This window comes from Chiloscyllium plagiosum, chromosome 2 (genome assembly GCF_004010195.1).
Source record: "Chiloscyllium plagiosum isolate BGI_BamShark_2017 chromosome 2, ASM401019v2, whole genome shotgun sequence".
NCBI lineage: Eukaryota > Metazoa > Chordata > Chondrichthyes > Orectolobiformes > Hemiscylliidae > Chiloscyllium > Chiloscyllium plagiosum.
In genome coordinates this window covers 1,905,599-1,921,536 of record NC_057711.1, presented here as the reverse complement: position 1 = coordinate 1,921,536, position 15,938 = coordinate 1,905,599, and the positions used below count along the sequence as shown (strand labels likewise).

Here is a 15,938-nt window from a genome sequence, read left to right as displayed (position 1 = left end):
GCGTCTGGTGGTGGGGGAGCGGCGGTGGAGGAGGCCCAGGACCTCCATGTCCTCGGCAGAGTGGGAGGGGGAGTTGAAATGTTGGGCCACAGGGCGGTGTGGTTGATTGGTGTAGGTGTCCCAGAGATGTTCCCTAAAGCGCTCTGCTAGGAGGCGCCCAGTCTCCCTAATGTAGAGGAGACCGCATCAGGAGCAACGGATACAATAAATGATATTAGTGGATGTGCAAGTAAAACTTTGATGGATGTGGAAGGCTCCTTTAGGGCCTTGGATGGACGTGAGAGAGGAGATGTGGGCGCAGGTTTTGCAGTTCCTGCGATGGCAGGGGAAGGTGCCAGGATGGTAGGGTGCGTTGTAGGGGGGCGTGGACCTGACCAGGTAGTCACGGAGGGAACGGTCTTTGTGGAAGGTGGAAAGGGGTGGGAAGGGAAATATATCCCTGGTGGTAGGGTCTTTTTGGAGATGGCGGAAATGTCGGCGGATGATTTGGTTTATGCGAAGGTTTGTAGGGTGGAAGGTGAGCACCAGGGGCATTCTGTCCTTGTTACGGTTGGAGGGGTGGGGTCTGAGGGCGGAGGTGTGGGATGTGGACGAGATGCATTGGAGGGCATCTTTAACCACGTGGGAAGGGAGATTGCTCACCTTCCGCCCTACCCAGAACGACCCTGGTGCTTACCTTCCACCCTACCAACCTTCGCAATTAGAGACCGCAATTTCCCTTCTCACGTGCATCTGCAGTCATTGTTTTTACCTACATCACAGAAATGTCTGAAATGGCTTCCTATGCAATGACTTGTAAGGTTCAGTCCCATCTGTTCATGCAGCAGCTACCAATATTCTGTCTATCTTTTCTGTAGGCTGCAGTTTACTGAGTAACACTCGCACCTCTTGTGACAGAAGGTATCACTCAGGACTAAAACTTGAAAATTCATGGGAATTAATGCAGGTTCATGGAATGATGAAGATGTACTGATATCTGTGAATCCCTGCCTCTCTCCCTCCATAGAATCATGGAATGGTGGTGGCATAGAAGATGGCCATTCAGCCCATTGTGTCTGTACAGGTTCTCTTCAAAACAATTCAGCTGGCCCCACTCCCTCACATCTTCCCTGTAGTTCAGCAAACACTTTCTGTTCAGATAATTATCCAATACCCTTATGAAGGCCACAACTGAACGTGCCTCCTGTAATGATTGTAATCAGGTCAGCCAGGTGGACCTCATAGAATACAAATTCGCTGATTGGGGCTGTTATTCTGGTCCAACCAGGGAGCCTTGGCTGACAGATATAAACAGGAGCGTTATGTTAGAGCCCGGGTGTCCTTGGAGAAGGAGCACGCGGTGTCGACCAACACCCTGGAGTTGTTCAGGGAGAGGTGGGCGCCGCAGGGAGTGGAGTGCATCATTTCTCCCTCCAATTCTATTTTGATTTAGTCCCTACCCTCCCCTTCACTGTTTTGATCACACAGCACTGCCCTTTGATGTGAGGGGCAGTGTTTGTCACTGGCCACCCGGGTGTTTTCCTATCTTCCTGGTGGTGGAAATTGAATAAAGATTCGTGCACTTTGTGTCTTTCACTGTGTCTCACACCTGCACACACACACCATGGGTGCTGGGGATAAAATAAGCACTACCGCACTTAGGTGGTAGTGTGGGGGTTAAAAAGAAAAAAAAAAAAACATCCAGCTTCCTAAAATAAAAAAAATAAATAAAAATAAACAGGAGCGTCACACAGCACTGCCCTTTGATGTGAAGGGCAGTGTTTGTCACTGGCCACCCGGGTGTTTTCCTATCTGCCTGGTGGTGGAAATTGAATAAAGATTCATGCACTTTCTGTCTTTCACTGTGTCTCACACCTGCACAAAAAAAAGAAGAAAAAAAAAATAAATAAACAGGAGCGTCACACAGCACTGCCCTTTGATGTGAAGGGCAGTGTTTGTCACTGGCCACCCGGGTGTTTTCCTATCTTCCTGGTGGTGGAAATTGAATAAAGATTAAAAATAAATAAATAAACAGGAGCGTTACGGAGGAGGGAGGGCAGGTCTGAAGTCCTCCTCGTGGGTCTGCTCCTGGGCCTGGCCATCAACAGGTCCAGGCAGCGGGCCGTGGAGGGGGTCGTTAGGGCCGAATGCTTGCCCCTCTTCCACGGTTACGTTAGAGCCCGGGTGTCCTTGGAGAAGGAGTACGCGGTGTCGACCAACACCCTGGAGTTGTTTAGGGAGAGGTGGGCACCGCAGGGAGTGGAGTGTATCATTTCTCCCTCCAACTCTATTTTGATTTAGTCCCTACCCTCACCTTCACAGTTTTGAAACACAGCACTGCCCCTTGATGTGAAGGGCAGTGTTTGTCACTGGCCACCCGGGTGTTTTCCTATCTTCCTGGTGGTGGAATTTGAATAAAGATTTGTGCACCTTGCGTCTCTCACTGTGTCTCACACCTGCACACACACACCATGGGTGCTGGTGAAAAAAATAAGTGCTACCGCACTTAGGTGGTAGTGTGGGGGTTAATAAAAAGAAAGAAAAAAAACAGGAGTGTTCCCCTTCACTGTTTAAAAAAAAAAGAAAATATAAACAGGTAATATAAGGGCAGTGTTTGTCACTGGCCACCTGGGTGTTTTCAAAAAGAAAAAAGAGAAAGAAAAAAAAATAAACAGGAGCGTCACATAGCACTGCCCTTTGATGTGAAGGGCAGTGTTTGTCACTGGCCACCCAGGTGTTTTCCTATCTTCCTGGTGGTGGAAATTGAATAAAGATTAAAAATAAATAAATAAACAGGAGCGTTACGGAGGAGGGAGGGCAGGTCTGAAGAAATTTTAACTTTGTTTCGTTTAGGGAGGTGAACAGGAGAGCCCTGTACAGACTGCTGCTGCGCACCGTCCACCTCTTCTCCCTCATCCACCGTCCGGACACGCCTTGGCGTGCCCATTTGCCACCGGGCGGTGGGGATCCCCAGTGGAGGGCTCTCTACGCGGGAGTCCTCCCCCTTTCTCTCGGGGATCTGGGGTGGTGGGTGCTGCACGCAGCAGTCCCCTGCAACTGCAGATTGCGGTGGTTCACGGACTCCCAGCCCAGCTGCTTGTTCTGTGGCGCTGTGGAGTCCGTGGACCACGTGTATATTGGGTGTGGGCGTTTGCACTCCCTTTTTGTTTTCCTTAAAAACCTTCTCCTCTGTTTTTGGCTGCACTTCAGTCCCATGCTCCTGATCTTTGGGCACCCGGTACGGAGGAAGGCGGGCAGGTCTGAAGATCTCCTCGTGGTTCTGCTCCTGGGCCTGGCCAAACTGGCCATCAACAGGTCCAGGCAGCGGGCCGTGGAGGGGGTTGTTAGGGCCGACTGCCTGCCCCTCTTCCGCGGTTACGTTAGAGCCCGGGTGTCCTTGGAGAAGGAGCACGCAGTGCCCACCAACACCCTGGAGTTGTTCAGGGAGAGGTGGGCGCCGCAGGGAGTGGAGTGCATCATTTCTCCCTCCAACTCTATTTTGATTTAGTCCCTATCCTCACCCTCACTGTTTTGATCACACAGCACTGCCCTTTGATGTGAAGGGCAGTGTCACTGGCCACCCGGGTGTTTTCCTATCTTCCTGGTGGTGGAATTTGAATAAAGATTCATGCACTTTGTGTCTTTCACTGTGTCTCACACCTTCACACACACCATGGGTGCTGGGGATAAAATAAGCACTACCGCACTTAGGTGGTAGTGTGGGGGTTAATAAAAGAAAAAAAAAGAGGAGTTACGGGCTTTAAAAAAAAAGAGAAATAAACAGGAGCGTCACACAGCACTGCCCTTTGATGTGAAGAGCAGTGTTTGTCACTGGCCACCCGGGTGTTTTCCTATCTTCCTGGTGGTGGAAATTGAATAAAGATTAAAAAGAAATAATAATAAAATAAACAGGAGCGTTACGGAGGAGGGAGGGCGGGTCTGAAGACCTCCTCATGGGTCTGCTCCTGTGCCTGGCCATCAATTGGTCCAGGCAGCAGGCCGTGGAGGGGGTCGTTAGGGCCGACTGCCTGCCCCTCTTCCGCGGTTACGTTAGAGCCCGGGTGTCCTTGGAGAAGGAACACGCGGTGTCGACCAACACCCTGGAGTTGTTCAGGGAGCGGTGGGTGCCGCAGGGAGTGGAATGCGTCATTTCTCCCTCCAACTCTATTTTGATTTAGTCCCTACCCTCCCCCTCACTGTTTTGATCACACAGCACTGCCCTTTGATGTGAAGGGCAGTGTTTATCACTGGCCACCCGGGTGTTTTCCTATCTTCCTGGTGGTGGAATTTGAATAAAGATTCGTGCACTTTGTGTCTTTCACTGTGTCTCACACCTGAACACACACACCATGGGTGCTGGGGATAAAATAAGCACTACCGCACTTAGGTGGTAGTGTGGGAGTTAATATATAAAAAAAAAACAGGAGCGTCCCTCCAACTCTATTTTGATTTAGTCCCTACCCTCCCCTTCACTGTTTTGATCACACAGCACTGCCCTTTGATGTGAAGGGCAGTGTTTGTCACTGGCCACCCGGGTGTTTTCCTATCTTCCTGGTGGTGGAAATTGAATAAAGATTCGTGCACTTTGTGTCTTTCACTGTGTCTCACACCTGCACACACACACACCATGCGTGCTGGGGATAAAATAAGCACTACCGCACTTAGGTGGTAGTGTGGGGGTTAAAAAGAAGAAAAAATAAATAAAAACAGAAAAAAAAGATAAAATAACAAAAAAAAGAAAAACAGGTGTAAAAAAAAGGAAAGAAAAACAAAAATAAACAGGCGCGTCCCTCCAACTCTATTTTGATTTAGTCCCTACCCTCCCCTTCACTGTTTTGATCACACAGCACTGCCCTTTGATGTGAAGGGCAGTGTTTGTCACTGACCACCCGAGGGTTTTCCTATCTTCCTGGTGGTGGAATTTGAATAAAGATTCGTGCACTTTGTGTCTTTCACTGTGTCTCACACCTGCACACACACACCATGGGTGCTGGGGATAAAATAAGCACTACCGCACTTAGGTGGTAGTGTGGGGGTTAAAAAAAAACAGGTGTCTGCCTTCACTGTTTTGATAAAAAAAATAAATAGAAGCTAAAAAATAAGCACTACCGCACTTAGGTGGTAGTGTGGGGGTTAAAGATTCGAAATAAAAAAGAAACAGGAGTTGCCACACAGCATTGCCCTTAGAAAAAAAAATAAACAGGAGCGCCCCTCCCCTTCACTGTTTTGATCACACAGCATTGTCCTTTTATGTGAAGGGCAGTGTTTGTCACTGGCCACTCGGGTGTTTTCCTATCTTCCTGGTGGTGGAAATTGAATAAAGATTCAAGCACTTTGTGTCTTTCACTGTGTCTCACACCTGCACACACACACCATGGATGCTGGGGAAAAAATAAGCACTACCGCACTTAGGTGGTAGTGTGGGGGTTACTATAATAAAAAAAAAGAAATAAGAAAAGAAATATATATATAATCAGGAGAGGAGAATTGCCCTTAGATGTGAAGGGCACTGCTTGTCAAAAAAAAAGTGTAAGGGCAGTGCTTGTCACTGGCCACTTGGGTGTTTGCCTATGTAAAAAAAGAAATAAACAGGAGCGCCCCTCCCCTTCACTGTTTTGATCACACAGCATTGTCCTTTTATGTGAAGGGCAGTGTTTGTCACTGGCCACTCGGGTGTTTTCCTATCTTCCTGGTGGTGGAAATTGAATAAAGATTCGTGCACTTTGTGTCTTTCACTGTGTCTCACACCTGCACACACACCATGGGTGCTGGGGATAAAATAAGCACTACCGCACTTAGGTGGTAGTGTGGAGGTTAATTAAAAAAAACAGGAGATTGATCACACAGCATTACCCTTTGATGAGAAGGGCACTGCTTGTCACAAAAAAAAGAAAAAAAAGAGAAAAATAAACAGGAGTGTAAACTGGGATTTGAGGTTTGTCCTCATCTCCCTGTAAACTGTTTGAACGGTAGGGTTTGGGGCCTGGCTTTGCTGCTCCTCTCCCTTGTAAAATTGCTGTCTCTTGTATGTAACTGTAAATGTAACTATTTGTTGGAAACTGTTTTTGTAATTTGTTTAATAAAATGAAAAATAAAACAGGAGCGTCAGACACCCTGTCAATTTTAGGAGTTGACTTTTACGAGGCTGTACCAGAGACAAGGATTCACCATGTGACTTGGTGATGGGATAATGGCCTCTTCGAGTTATTTTACCTTCCTCGCGTTCTCAGGCAGTTCATTCCAGATTGCAACGACTTGTTGCATTAAATAGTACCTGTCTCCATGCTTTCTGTTTTTTACCATTGCCATTCATTATAAATGGACGGCCTCTGTGTCTCAATCTTAAAGCAGTTTATTTCTAATCTTGCCAGGCAGCTCATGATTTTGAATACGTCTGTGGAATTTTCTCTCAAACGTCTCCTTTCCCAAGAGAAAAACCTCAGATTCTACAATTTACCCTCGGAATGGTAGACCCTCAACACTGGAACTATTCTCATAAATCTATTTCCATCCTTCACATCCTTCCAACATTCAGTGCCTAGAATTGGACATGATGCTCCAATTAAGACTGAAAAAATATTTTATGAAATTATGTACTTTCTGTCCCTATTTCTAAAGCGCAGTATCCTATCTCCTTATACAATCTTGTTTTATTACCCACTTACTCAACCTTTCCTGTCCCTTCAATGACTTGCACACATATTCCATCAAACCCTTCTGTTTTTGCACCCACTCTAGAATAGTATTCTTTCTCTTATTTTGCCCTGTGTGTGTCTCATGCCCACCCATTCCATCAACCAATCTCTGCCTTCCTTACAATTCTCCAAACCACTATGTTTTCTGAAGCTGGTAAAATAAGACAAAGAACTGCAGTTGCTAAAGAGTCGAAGCTCAGCAGGTCTGGCAGCATTTGTGGAGAAAAGGTTAACGTTTTGACTCCAGTGACCCTTCTTCAGAGCAGATGTTTTGGCCCTATTCTAAAGAAGAGTCAGCTGAGTTTCTCCAGCTGTTTCCGTTTTGGTTTCTGAACCTGTGGTCTGGACACCCAGGTATATGTCATTAATCAGATAGCAGGCAATGACCTTCACCAACAACAAAGAATTGAACCAAATGTCCCTTGACATTCAGTGATATTACAATCACTGAACTGTACCCACCACCCCCTCAACTGACAACATCCAACTGACCAGAAACTGAACTAGCCAAGTCATGTAAATATTCCTGATGAAGGGGCTTGACCTGAAATGTGGACTTCTCCACCTCCTAATGCTGCCTGGCTTGCTGTGTTCTTCAGCCTCCTGCCTGTCTATTATGTAAATACTGTAGCTATAAATGATCATAAGGTGTAGGACCAAGTGTAGGCCATTCAGCCCTTTGAGTGGATGCCACCATTCACTGAGACCATGGCTGATATGATAATGTTCAACTCCTGCCTTTTTTCCATAAACCTTGAACCCCTTACTGATGAAATGTCAGTCTATCTCAGCCTTGAATACACTTAACAACCCAGCCTCGACAACCTCTGTGGTTAAGAATTCCACAGATTCACTACTCTCTGAGAGAAGAAAGTCTTCCTCATCAAAGTGCATTACCTCACATTTTCCCACATTATATTCCATCTGCCAAGTTTTTTTTCCCACTTGCTTAACCTGCCTCTATCCCTTTGCAAACTCTTTGTGTCATTCTGACCACGTGCCTTCCCAGCTATTTTTGTGTCATCCACAAACTTGACTACAGAACGTCCACTTTCCTCATCCAAGTCATTAATATACAATGCAATTAAATGTGGCCCCAGTACTGATCCCTGTGGCATCTCAAATGCAGGTGAAAGGTTGAGAATTGTTCAGGAAGTTCTGACCTTCCAAAGTTTGGCCATTACCTACAAGTGTCATGATTTGTGACATTAGAGTACTGTATTTTGTAAAGTAGGCTAATCTCCTTGTAAAAGTGGGCATGGAATCCTGCAAAACAGCTCCCAGAAGTCATGTGACCATCCTTGTTGATTCATTACAGCAAAAGCAGCAGATAGACTGATGGGTAATCTTTGCATTTTTTACAAAGGGAGACATTTAGAAGCCAGTTAACATCTGGTATATAAGAAAGCCATCTCCAGATTGGGAAGGCCACTATGTTTCTCAGTTCAAATTGACAATTTTAGCTATGAAATGGCATCTCAGTAGAAGTGGTCCTAAATAGAGGGCTGAAAACTGACATCCTGTCTGACAATGAGGCTGGGGAAGGAAGCACATCTCCAAACCAGCTTGCTAGCTTGTTTTCCAAAATATTTTCTGCAATCTGCTCCTAAATGTTTACCTGCAAGGCCCTATGGGTAGGGCCATAACAAAGAAAACCTGTTTGTGAAGTAATTTAGTTACCAAGTGAAAGAGGGTGAATGGAATTAAGAAACAGATTAGATGTGGTCTAATTGATAGGAGGAACAGGTTTGAGAATCTGGGTGGTCTCCTGTTCCAATGTGAGGGTCCAGACCTTTCCCCGTTCATAAATACCCTTTCTTGTAAGAAGTACAGGCTGGAGGGTAAATCGACAGAGAAAACACAAAAGACATTATTTCTGCCTGCAAAACATTCTCTATAGATGCTCAGTAATTAATTTTCTTGTCAATTGAACAAACATTTGGGTAGTGCAATGATCAATTTTACATAGAAAACAAAAAGCTTTATTAGTAACAATGACATTACTCACAGCAGCTCGTATTTTATACCTGCTTCTCAATGCTGCCTGAACAGTAACATTAGTCAGTGTATTAGTAATAAGTGAATCCTCATCAATACGTGTGAAGCCAGATTAATTCATTAAGGCTCGGTGAATGTGAAGTAATGAGCAAGAAAAAGATGGGTCAGAAACTGGAATTTATCCTGATTAAATACATAGAGCTTTTGATTGGGTGAGGGTCAGTCTGGATATTGGTGCTCACACTAAATGGGTCAGTGATAGAATTACATTCCTCCATGCAGTTAGCACAAACTGTCAAACACATTAGTACTGAGTGTGGTTATTAGTACGGTGGTGCTCTTGCTGTTTGGTGTCTTACGGGAGTTGCCGTTCACAGTTTTCATCCCGAGCTTCACTGCTCTCCTTTTCTCTTCCCTTTTTGTCTTTTTCGTCTTTCTCCAGCTTCTTCTTCTTCAGGAGTCCCCAGGACCAGGAGCCAGTCTTGGAGGCATCCTGTGATGCAGGGCTTCAAAGCATTCAGGGCATTATTTACTCATTAACAAGTCCTAGCCTCTGTAACAGTAGGTCATCCAAAACCACTTACTCTTGACTACCACCAGTGGATTGCATCTTTGGCTGTTTGTATGTAAAATAAAATCCAACATTCTGACTTGAATCAAGCTGTTTATTTGCAAGTTTAATTTTAAATACAAATACTTCCATTGTAGTAATGCACTCAATAATATTTGTGCTCATGCAGAATTGAGTATGAGTCATAAGAATGAGAAGATAGAAATTTCAATCAGAACTGCTGTACCAATTTGTCCTGCCATTATTTCCACCTGTCAAATTTGTTGTACATGCGTGGCATCTTCATTTGCTCATATCTCAGCTATGGGTTTGTGAATATGCGGTGAGTTTATGATGTGAGAATTTGGATTAACAATGAGCTGCAGTATGTTACAGTGCTGACAGAAGCACTTTGTTTGAAAGCCACAGACTCACTGTGACACCAGGAGAAGGACCATGTGCACTGTAAAAATTTCACTCTTGCCAGTCTACTTCAATGGGTCCCAGCAGTCAGCCCATCAGCCTGCAGTCACCAGCCTGCAGTCACCAGCCTGCACACCAGCCTGCAGACACCAGCCTGCAGACACCAGCCTGCACACCAGCCTGCAGACACCAGCCTGCACACCAGCCTGCAGACACCGACCTGCACACCAGCCTGCAGACACCAGCCTGCAGTCACCAGCCTGCAGACACCGGCCTGCACACCAGCCTGCAGACACCAGCCTGCAGTCACCAGCCTGCAGACACCAGCCTGCAGTCACCAGCCTGCAGTCACCAGCCTGCAGACACCAGCCTGCAGTCACCAGCCTGCACACCAGCCTGCAGACACCAGCCTGCAGACACCGGCCTGCACACCAGCCTGCAGACACCAGCCTGCACACCAGCCTGCAGACACCAGCCTACACACCCGCCTGCAGACACCAGCCTGCGGACACCAGCCAGGAGACACCAGCCTGCAGACACCAGCCTGCACACCAGCCTGCAGACACCAGCCAGGAGACACCGGCCTGCACACCAGCCTGCAGACACCAGCCTGCACACCAGCCTGCAGACACCAGCCTGCAAACACCAGCCTGCAGACACCAGCCTACACACCCGCCTGCAGACACCAGCCTGCAGACACCAGCCAGGAGACACCAGCCTGCAGACACCAGCCTGCAGACACCAGCCTGCACACCAGCCTACAGACACCAGCCTGCACACCAGCCTACAGACACCAGCCAGCAGACACCAACCTGCACACCAGCCTGCAGACACCAGCCTGCACACCAGCCTACAGACACCAGCCTGCACACCAGCCTACAGACACCAGCCAGCAGACACCAACCTGCACACCAGCCTGCAGACACCAGCCTGCAGACACCAGCCTGCACACCAGTCTGCAGACACCAGCCTGCAGACATGAGCCTGCACACCAGCCTACAGACATGAGCCTGCACACCAGCCTACAGACATCGGCCTGCACACCAGCCTGCAGACACCAACCTGCACACCAGCCTGCAGATACCAGCCACGAGACACCAGCCTGCACAAACCAGCCTGCACACCAGCCTGCAGACGCCAGCCTGCAGACACAAGCCTGCAGACACCAGCCTGCAGATACCAGCCACGAGACACCAGCCTGCACACACCAGCCTGCACACCAGCCTGCAAACACCAGCCTGCAGACACTTTCCTGCAAACACTTTCCTGCAGACACCAGATTGCAGACACCAACCTACGCACAACCCTGCAGACACCAGCCTGCAGATACCAGCCTGCAGTCACCAGCCTGCAGACATCCGCCTGCAGACACCAGCCTGCAGACACCAGCCTGCAGACATCGGCCTGCACACCAGCCTGCAGACACCAACCTGCACACCAGCCTGCAGATACCAGCCACGAGACACCAGCCTGCACACACCAGCCTGCACACCAGCCTGCAGACACTTTCCTGCAGACACTTTCCTGCAGACACCAGCCTGCAGACACCAACCTGCGCACAACCCTGCAGACACCAGCCTGCAGACACAAGCCTGCAGACACCAGCCTGCAGTCACCAGCCTGCAGACATCCGCCTGCAGACACCAGACTGCAGACACCAGCCTGCAGACATCAGCCTGCCGACACCACCCTGCAGACACCAGCCTGCAGACATCAGCCTGCAGACACCAGCCTGCAGACACCAGCCTGCAGACACCAACCTGCGCACAACCCTGCAGACGCCAGCCTGCAGACACATGCCTGCAGACACCAGCCAGCAGATACCAGCCACGAGACACCAGCCTGCACACACCAGCCTGCACACCAGCCTGCAGACACCAGCCTGCAGACACCAGCATGCAGACACCAGCATGCAGACACCAGCATGCAGACACCAACCTGCAGACATCAGCCAGGAGACACCACCCGGCATACCAGCCTGCACACCAGCCTGCAGACACCAGCCTGCACATCAGCCTGCACGCCAGCCTGCGGACACCAGCCTGCACACCAGCCCGCAGACACCAGCCTGCACACAAGCCTGCAGACAACAGCCTGCAGACACCAGCCTGCAGACACCAGACTGCAGACACCAGCCTGCAGATATCAGCCTGCAGATATCAGCCTGCAGCTACCAGCCTGCACACCAGCCTGCAGACACCAGCCTGCAGACACCAGCCTGCAGACACCAGCCTGCAGACACCAACCTGCAGACACCAGCCTGCAGACACCAGCCTGCACACCAGCCTGCAGACACCAGCCTGCACACCCACCAGCAGACACCAGCCAGCAGACACCAGCCTCCAGACACCGCAGCCTGCACATCAGCCTGCACGCCAGCCTGCAGACACCAGCCTGCAGACACCAGCCTGCACACCAGCCAGCAGACACCAGCCAGCAGACACCAGCCTCCAGACACCAGCCTGCACACCAGCCAGGAGACACCAGCCTGCAGATACCAGCTACGAGACACCAGCCTGTATACACCAGCCTGCAAACACCAGCCTGCAGACAACAACCTGCAGACATCAGCCAGGAGACACCACCCGGCATACCAGCCTGCACACCAGCTTGCAGACACCAGCCTGCACATCAGCCTGCACGCCAGCCTGCAGACACCAGCCGGCAGACACCAGCCTGCACAACAGCCAGTAGACACCGACCTGCACACCAGCCTGCAGACACCAGCCTGCACACCAGCCTGCAGACACCAGCCAAGAGACACCAGCCTGCAGATGTCAGCCTGCAGATACCAGCCTGCACACCAGCCTGCAGACACCAGCCTGCAGACCAGCCTGCACACCAGCCAGGAGACACCAGCCTGCAGACACCAGCCAGCAGACACCAGCCAGGAGACACCAGCCTGCACACCAGCCTGCACACCAGCCTGCAGACACCAGCTGCAGACACCAGCCTGCACCCCAGCTGCAGACACCAGCCTGCACCCCAGCCTGCAGACACCAGAATGCACACCAGCCTGCAGACACCAGCCTGTACACCAGCCAGCACACCAGCCTGCAGTCACCAGCCTGCAAACACCAACCTGCACACCAGCCTGCAGACACCAGAATGCAGACACCAGCCTGCAGACACCAGCCTGCAGTCGCCAGCCTGCAGACACCAGCCTGTACACCAGCCTGCAGACACCAGCCTGCAGACACCAGCCTGCAGACACCAGCCTGCAGTCGCCAGCCTGCAGACACCAGCCTGTACACCAGCCTGCAGACACCAGCCTGCAGACACCAGCCTGCAGACACCAGCCTGCAGACACCAGCCTGCACACCATCCTGCACACCAGCCTGCAGACACCAGAATGCACACCAGCCTGCAGACACCAGCCTGCAGTCACCAGCCTGCACACCAGCCTGCAGACACCAGCCTGTACACCAGCCTGCACACCAGCCTGTACACCAGCCTGCAATCACCAGCCTGCAGACACCAGCCTGCACACCAGCCTGTACACCAGCCTGCAATCACCAGCCTGCAGACACCAGCCTGCAGACACCAGCCTGCAGACACCAGCCTGCAGACACCAGCCTGCAGACACCAGCCTGCAGACACCAGCCTGCAGACACCAGCCTGCAGACACCAGCCTGCAGACACCAGCCTGCAGACACCAGCCTGCAGACACCAGCCTGCAGACACCAGCCTGCAGACACCAGCCTGCAGACACCAGCCTGCAGACACCAGCCTGCAGACACCAGCCTGCAGACACCAGCCTGCAGACACCAGCCTGCAGACACCAGCCTGCAGACACCAGCCTGCAGACACCAGCCTGCAGACACCAGCCTGCAGACACCAGCCTGCAGACACCAGCCTGCAGACACCAGCCTGCAGACACCAGCCTGCAGACACCAGCCTGCAGACACCAGCCTGCAGACACCAGCCTGCAGACACCAGCCTGCAGACACCAGCCTGCAGACACCAGCCTGCAGACACCAGCCTGCAGACACCAGCCTGCAGACACCAGCCTGCAGACACCAGCCTGCAGACACCAGCCTGCAGACACCAGCCTGCAGACAACCCCACTCTCGACTCGTATCTCCAGCATCTGCTGTCCTCGATTCCTCTGTTATTTTTGAAGGTGCTGTTACAGCCTTATTAAACCACACCGACTATTCTGAGCACTGACTGTACGTCAGACTAAAGCGTGGTTTGCAGTTTCTCCAACCACACTGTGTGCTTTCATTCTTGTTTATGAAGATGAAGCCACAGAGGTGTGACTGACCCACTACACACTTCAAACCTGTTCAGACCAGATCAGAGTCAGCTCTTCACTGGTGCTCTGGCCAAATCAAACCACATGCTCCTCATTCATAATGACCAGAATACAGACTGAATTAAACCAGATCATGTTCACAAAACCCAAAACAAAACATCTCCGGCTGGATACAAGGTCATCATGTGCAGAAACATCTTGAGGGTGTTAATAGCTCACGTTATAATGATACATTGGCTTTAAGAGGTGTCTTTTGCCCTGTTTTATTTTCTGAAGAAACGTTGAGACAGAGCTCTCTGTTCAAAGCCAGTAGAGTAAACATCTTGTGAGGTCTTGGGGATTTTTTTAAAGTTGGAATAATAGAAGCAGCCTGAACGGGTGGGGTCAAACTCTCATAGAACCAGGATTTTTAGTTTTAGCTTTCTGCAGTTGCTGGGGTCTTGAAGATGGATGTGGATGCTCTCCTTCCTCTCTCTTTACAACTACAATGTAGGGTTCTCTCCCTGCTGCTAGAATTGCATGTGAGACTCTCTCTTTTACTGAAATTGCCTTTGCCATGAGTTTGTTTATGGGATATTACTATATTAGAACAGTTAATGCTTCTTTATTTTGTTAAGCATTTTGAAAGAATTACAGTTAAGTCAATTATTCTAGTTTTATTTTGTCTGTATTTTAACTGGAGTGTAAAATTGTGGGTTGCACGGTGGCTCAGTGGTTAGCACTGCTGCCTCACAGCACCAGGATCCCAGGTTTGATTCCAGCCTTGGGCGACTGTCTGTGTGGAGTTTGCACATTCTCCCCGTGTCTGCGTGGGTTTCCTCTGGGTGCTCCGGTTTCCTCCCACAGTCCAAAGATGTGCAGGTCAAGTGAATTGGCCATGCTAAATTGCCCGTAGTGTTAGGTGCATTAGTCAGAGGGGAATGGGTCTGGGTGGGTTACTCTTCGGGGGGTTGGTGTGGCCTTGTTGGGCCGAAGGGCCTGTTTCCAGGGAATCTAATCTAGTCTAAAGTGTGATTTGCTTAAAGTTGGTTAGTTTGTCAATCGAGTTGCATCTGGAACACAGCACCATACACTTTAAAATAAGAAAAGGTTGGAACCTGGGCCATCTTCTTCAGATATTTTGAGGGGGTTTGGTCTAGTCTATAATGCTAGTTCTCGTAACAGTAAGTGGTGGCCAATGGTTTATTGTCCTAGTGATCCAGAGACCCAGGTAAAGTTTTGGTGACCCAATTTCAAATCCCACCTTGGCACAGAGTAAAAGCCGATTTCAAGAAAATCTGGGATGAAGACTCTAGTGATAATTATGAAACCATTGCTGATTATCGGGAAAAACTTATTAATGAGTTCACTAATGTCCTTTAAGGAAAGACACAGTGGCTCAGTGGTTAGCACAGCTGCCTCATAGCCCCAAGTGCAGGTCAGGTGAATTGGCCATGTTAAATTGCCTGTAGTGTTCAGGGATGTGTAGGCTAGGTGCATTAGTCAGTAGTAAATATAGGGTAGGGGAATGGGTGTGGACTTGTTGGGCCAAATGGCCTGTTTCCAAGCTGGAAGGATTCTACGAAAATACATGCCTTACAAGTCTGGCCGACATGTGACTCCAGAGCCACAGCCAACATGGTTGACTCTCTGGGTAAATAGGGCTGGGCACTAAATGCTGTCCAAGCCAGTGACCCCCTCATCCTGTGAAAGAATAAAGACGTCAGTTGAGCTCCCAATGTGGCTCATTGGGGGTTTGTTGGAAATGTCACACATTCACATGGAGGGTAAAAACAATGACTGCAGATGCTGGAAACCAGATTCTGGATCAGTGGTGCTGGAAGAGCACAGCAGTTCAGGCAGCATCCGAGGAGCAGCAAAATTGATGTTTCGGGCAAAAGCCCTTCATCAGGAATAAAGGCAGAGAGCCTGAAGGGTGGAGAGATAAGCTAGAGGAGGGTGGGGGTGGGGAGAGAGTAGCATAGAGTACAATGGGTGAGTGGGGGAGGAGATGAAGGTGATAGGTCAGGGAGGAGGGTGGAGTGGATAGGTGGAA

The 15,938-nt window shown here is 49.7% G+C and overlaps 1 protein-coding gene across 3 annotated transcripts in view; it reads right to left on the bottom strand.

Moving 5' to 3' along the window:
- The window catches only part of LOC122556423 (FYN-binding protein 1), a 202,196-nt gene that overhangs the window by 29,307 nt on the left and 156,951 nt on the right, over positions 1 to 15,938 (bottom strand). For 2 of the 3 annotated variants that reach the window (XM_043703060.1, XM_043703066.1), the window contains exon 12: positions 9,032 to 9,178. The exons of the other annotated variant lie outside the window; for it this stretch is intronic. In XM_043703060.1, the coding sequence (XP_043558995.1) occupies positions 9,032 to 9,178 (147 nt within the window). The remainder of the gene's footprint in view (positions 1 to 9,031; positions 9,179 to 15,938) is intronic. 3 annotated transcript variants of the gene reach the window in all.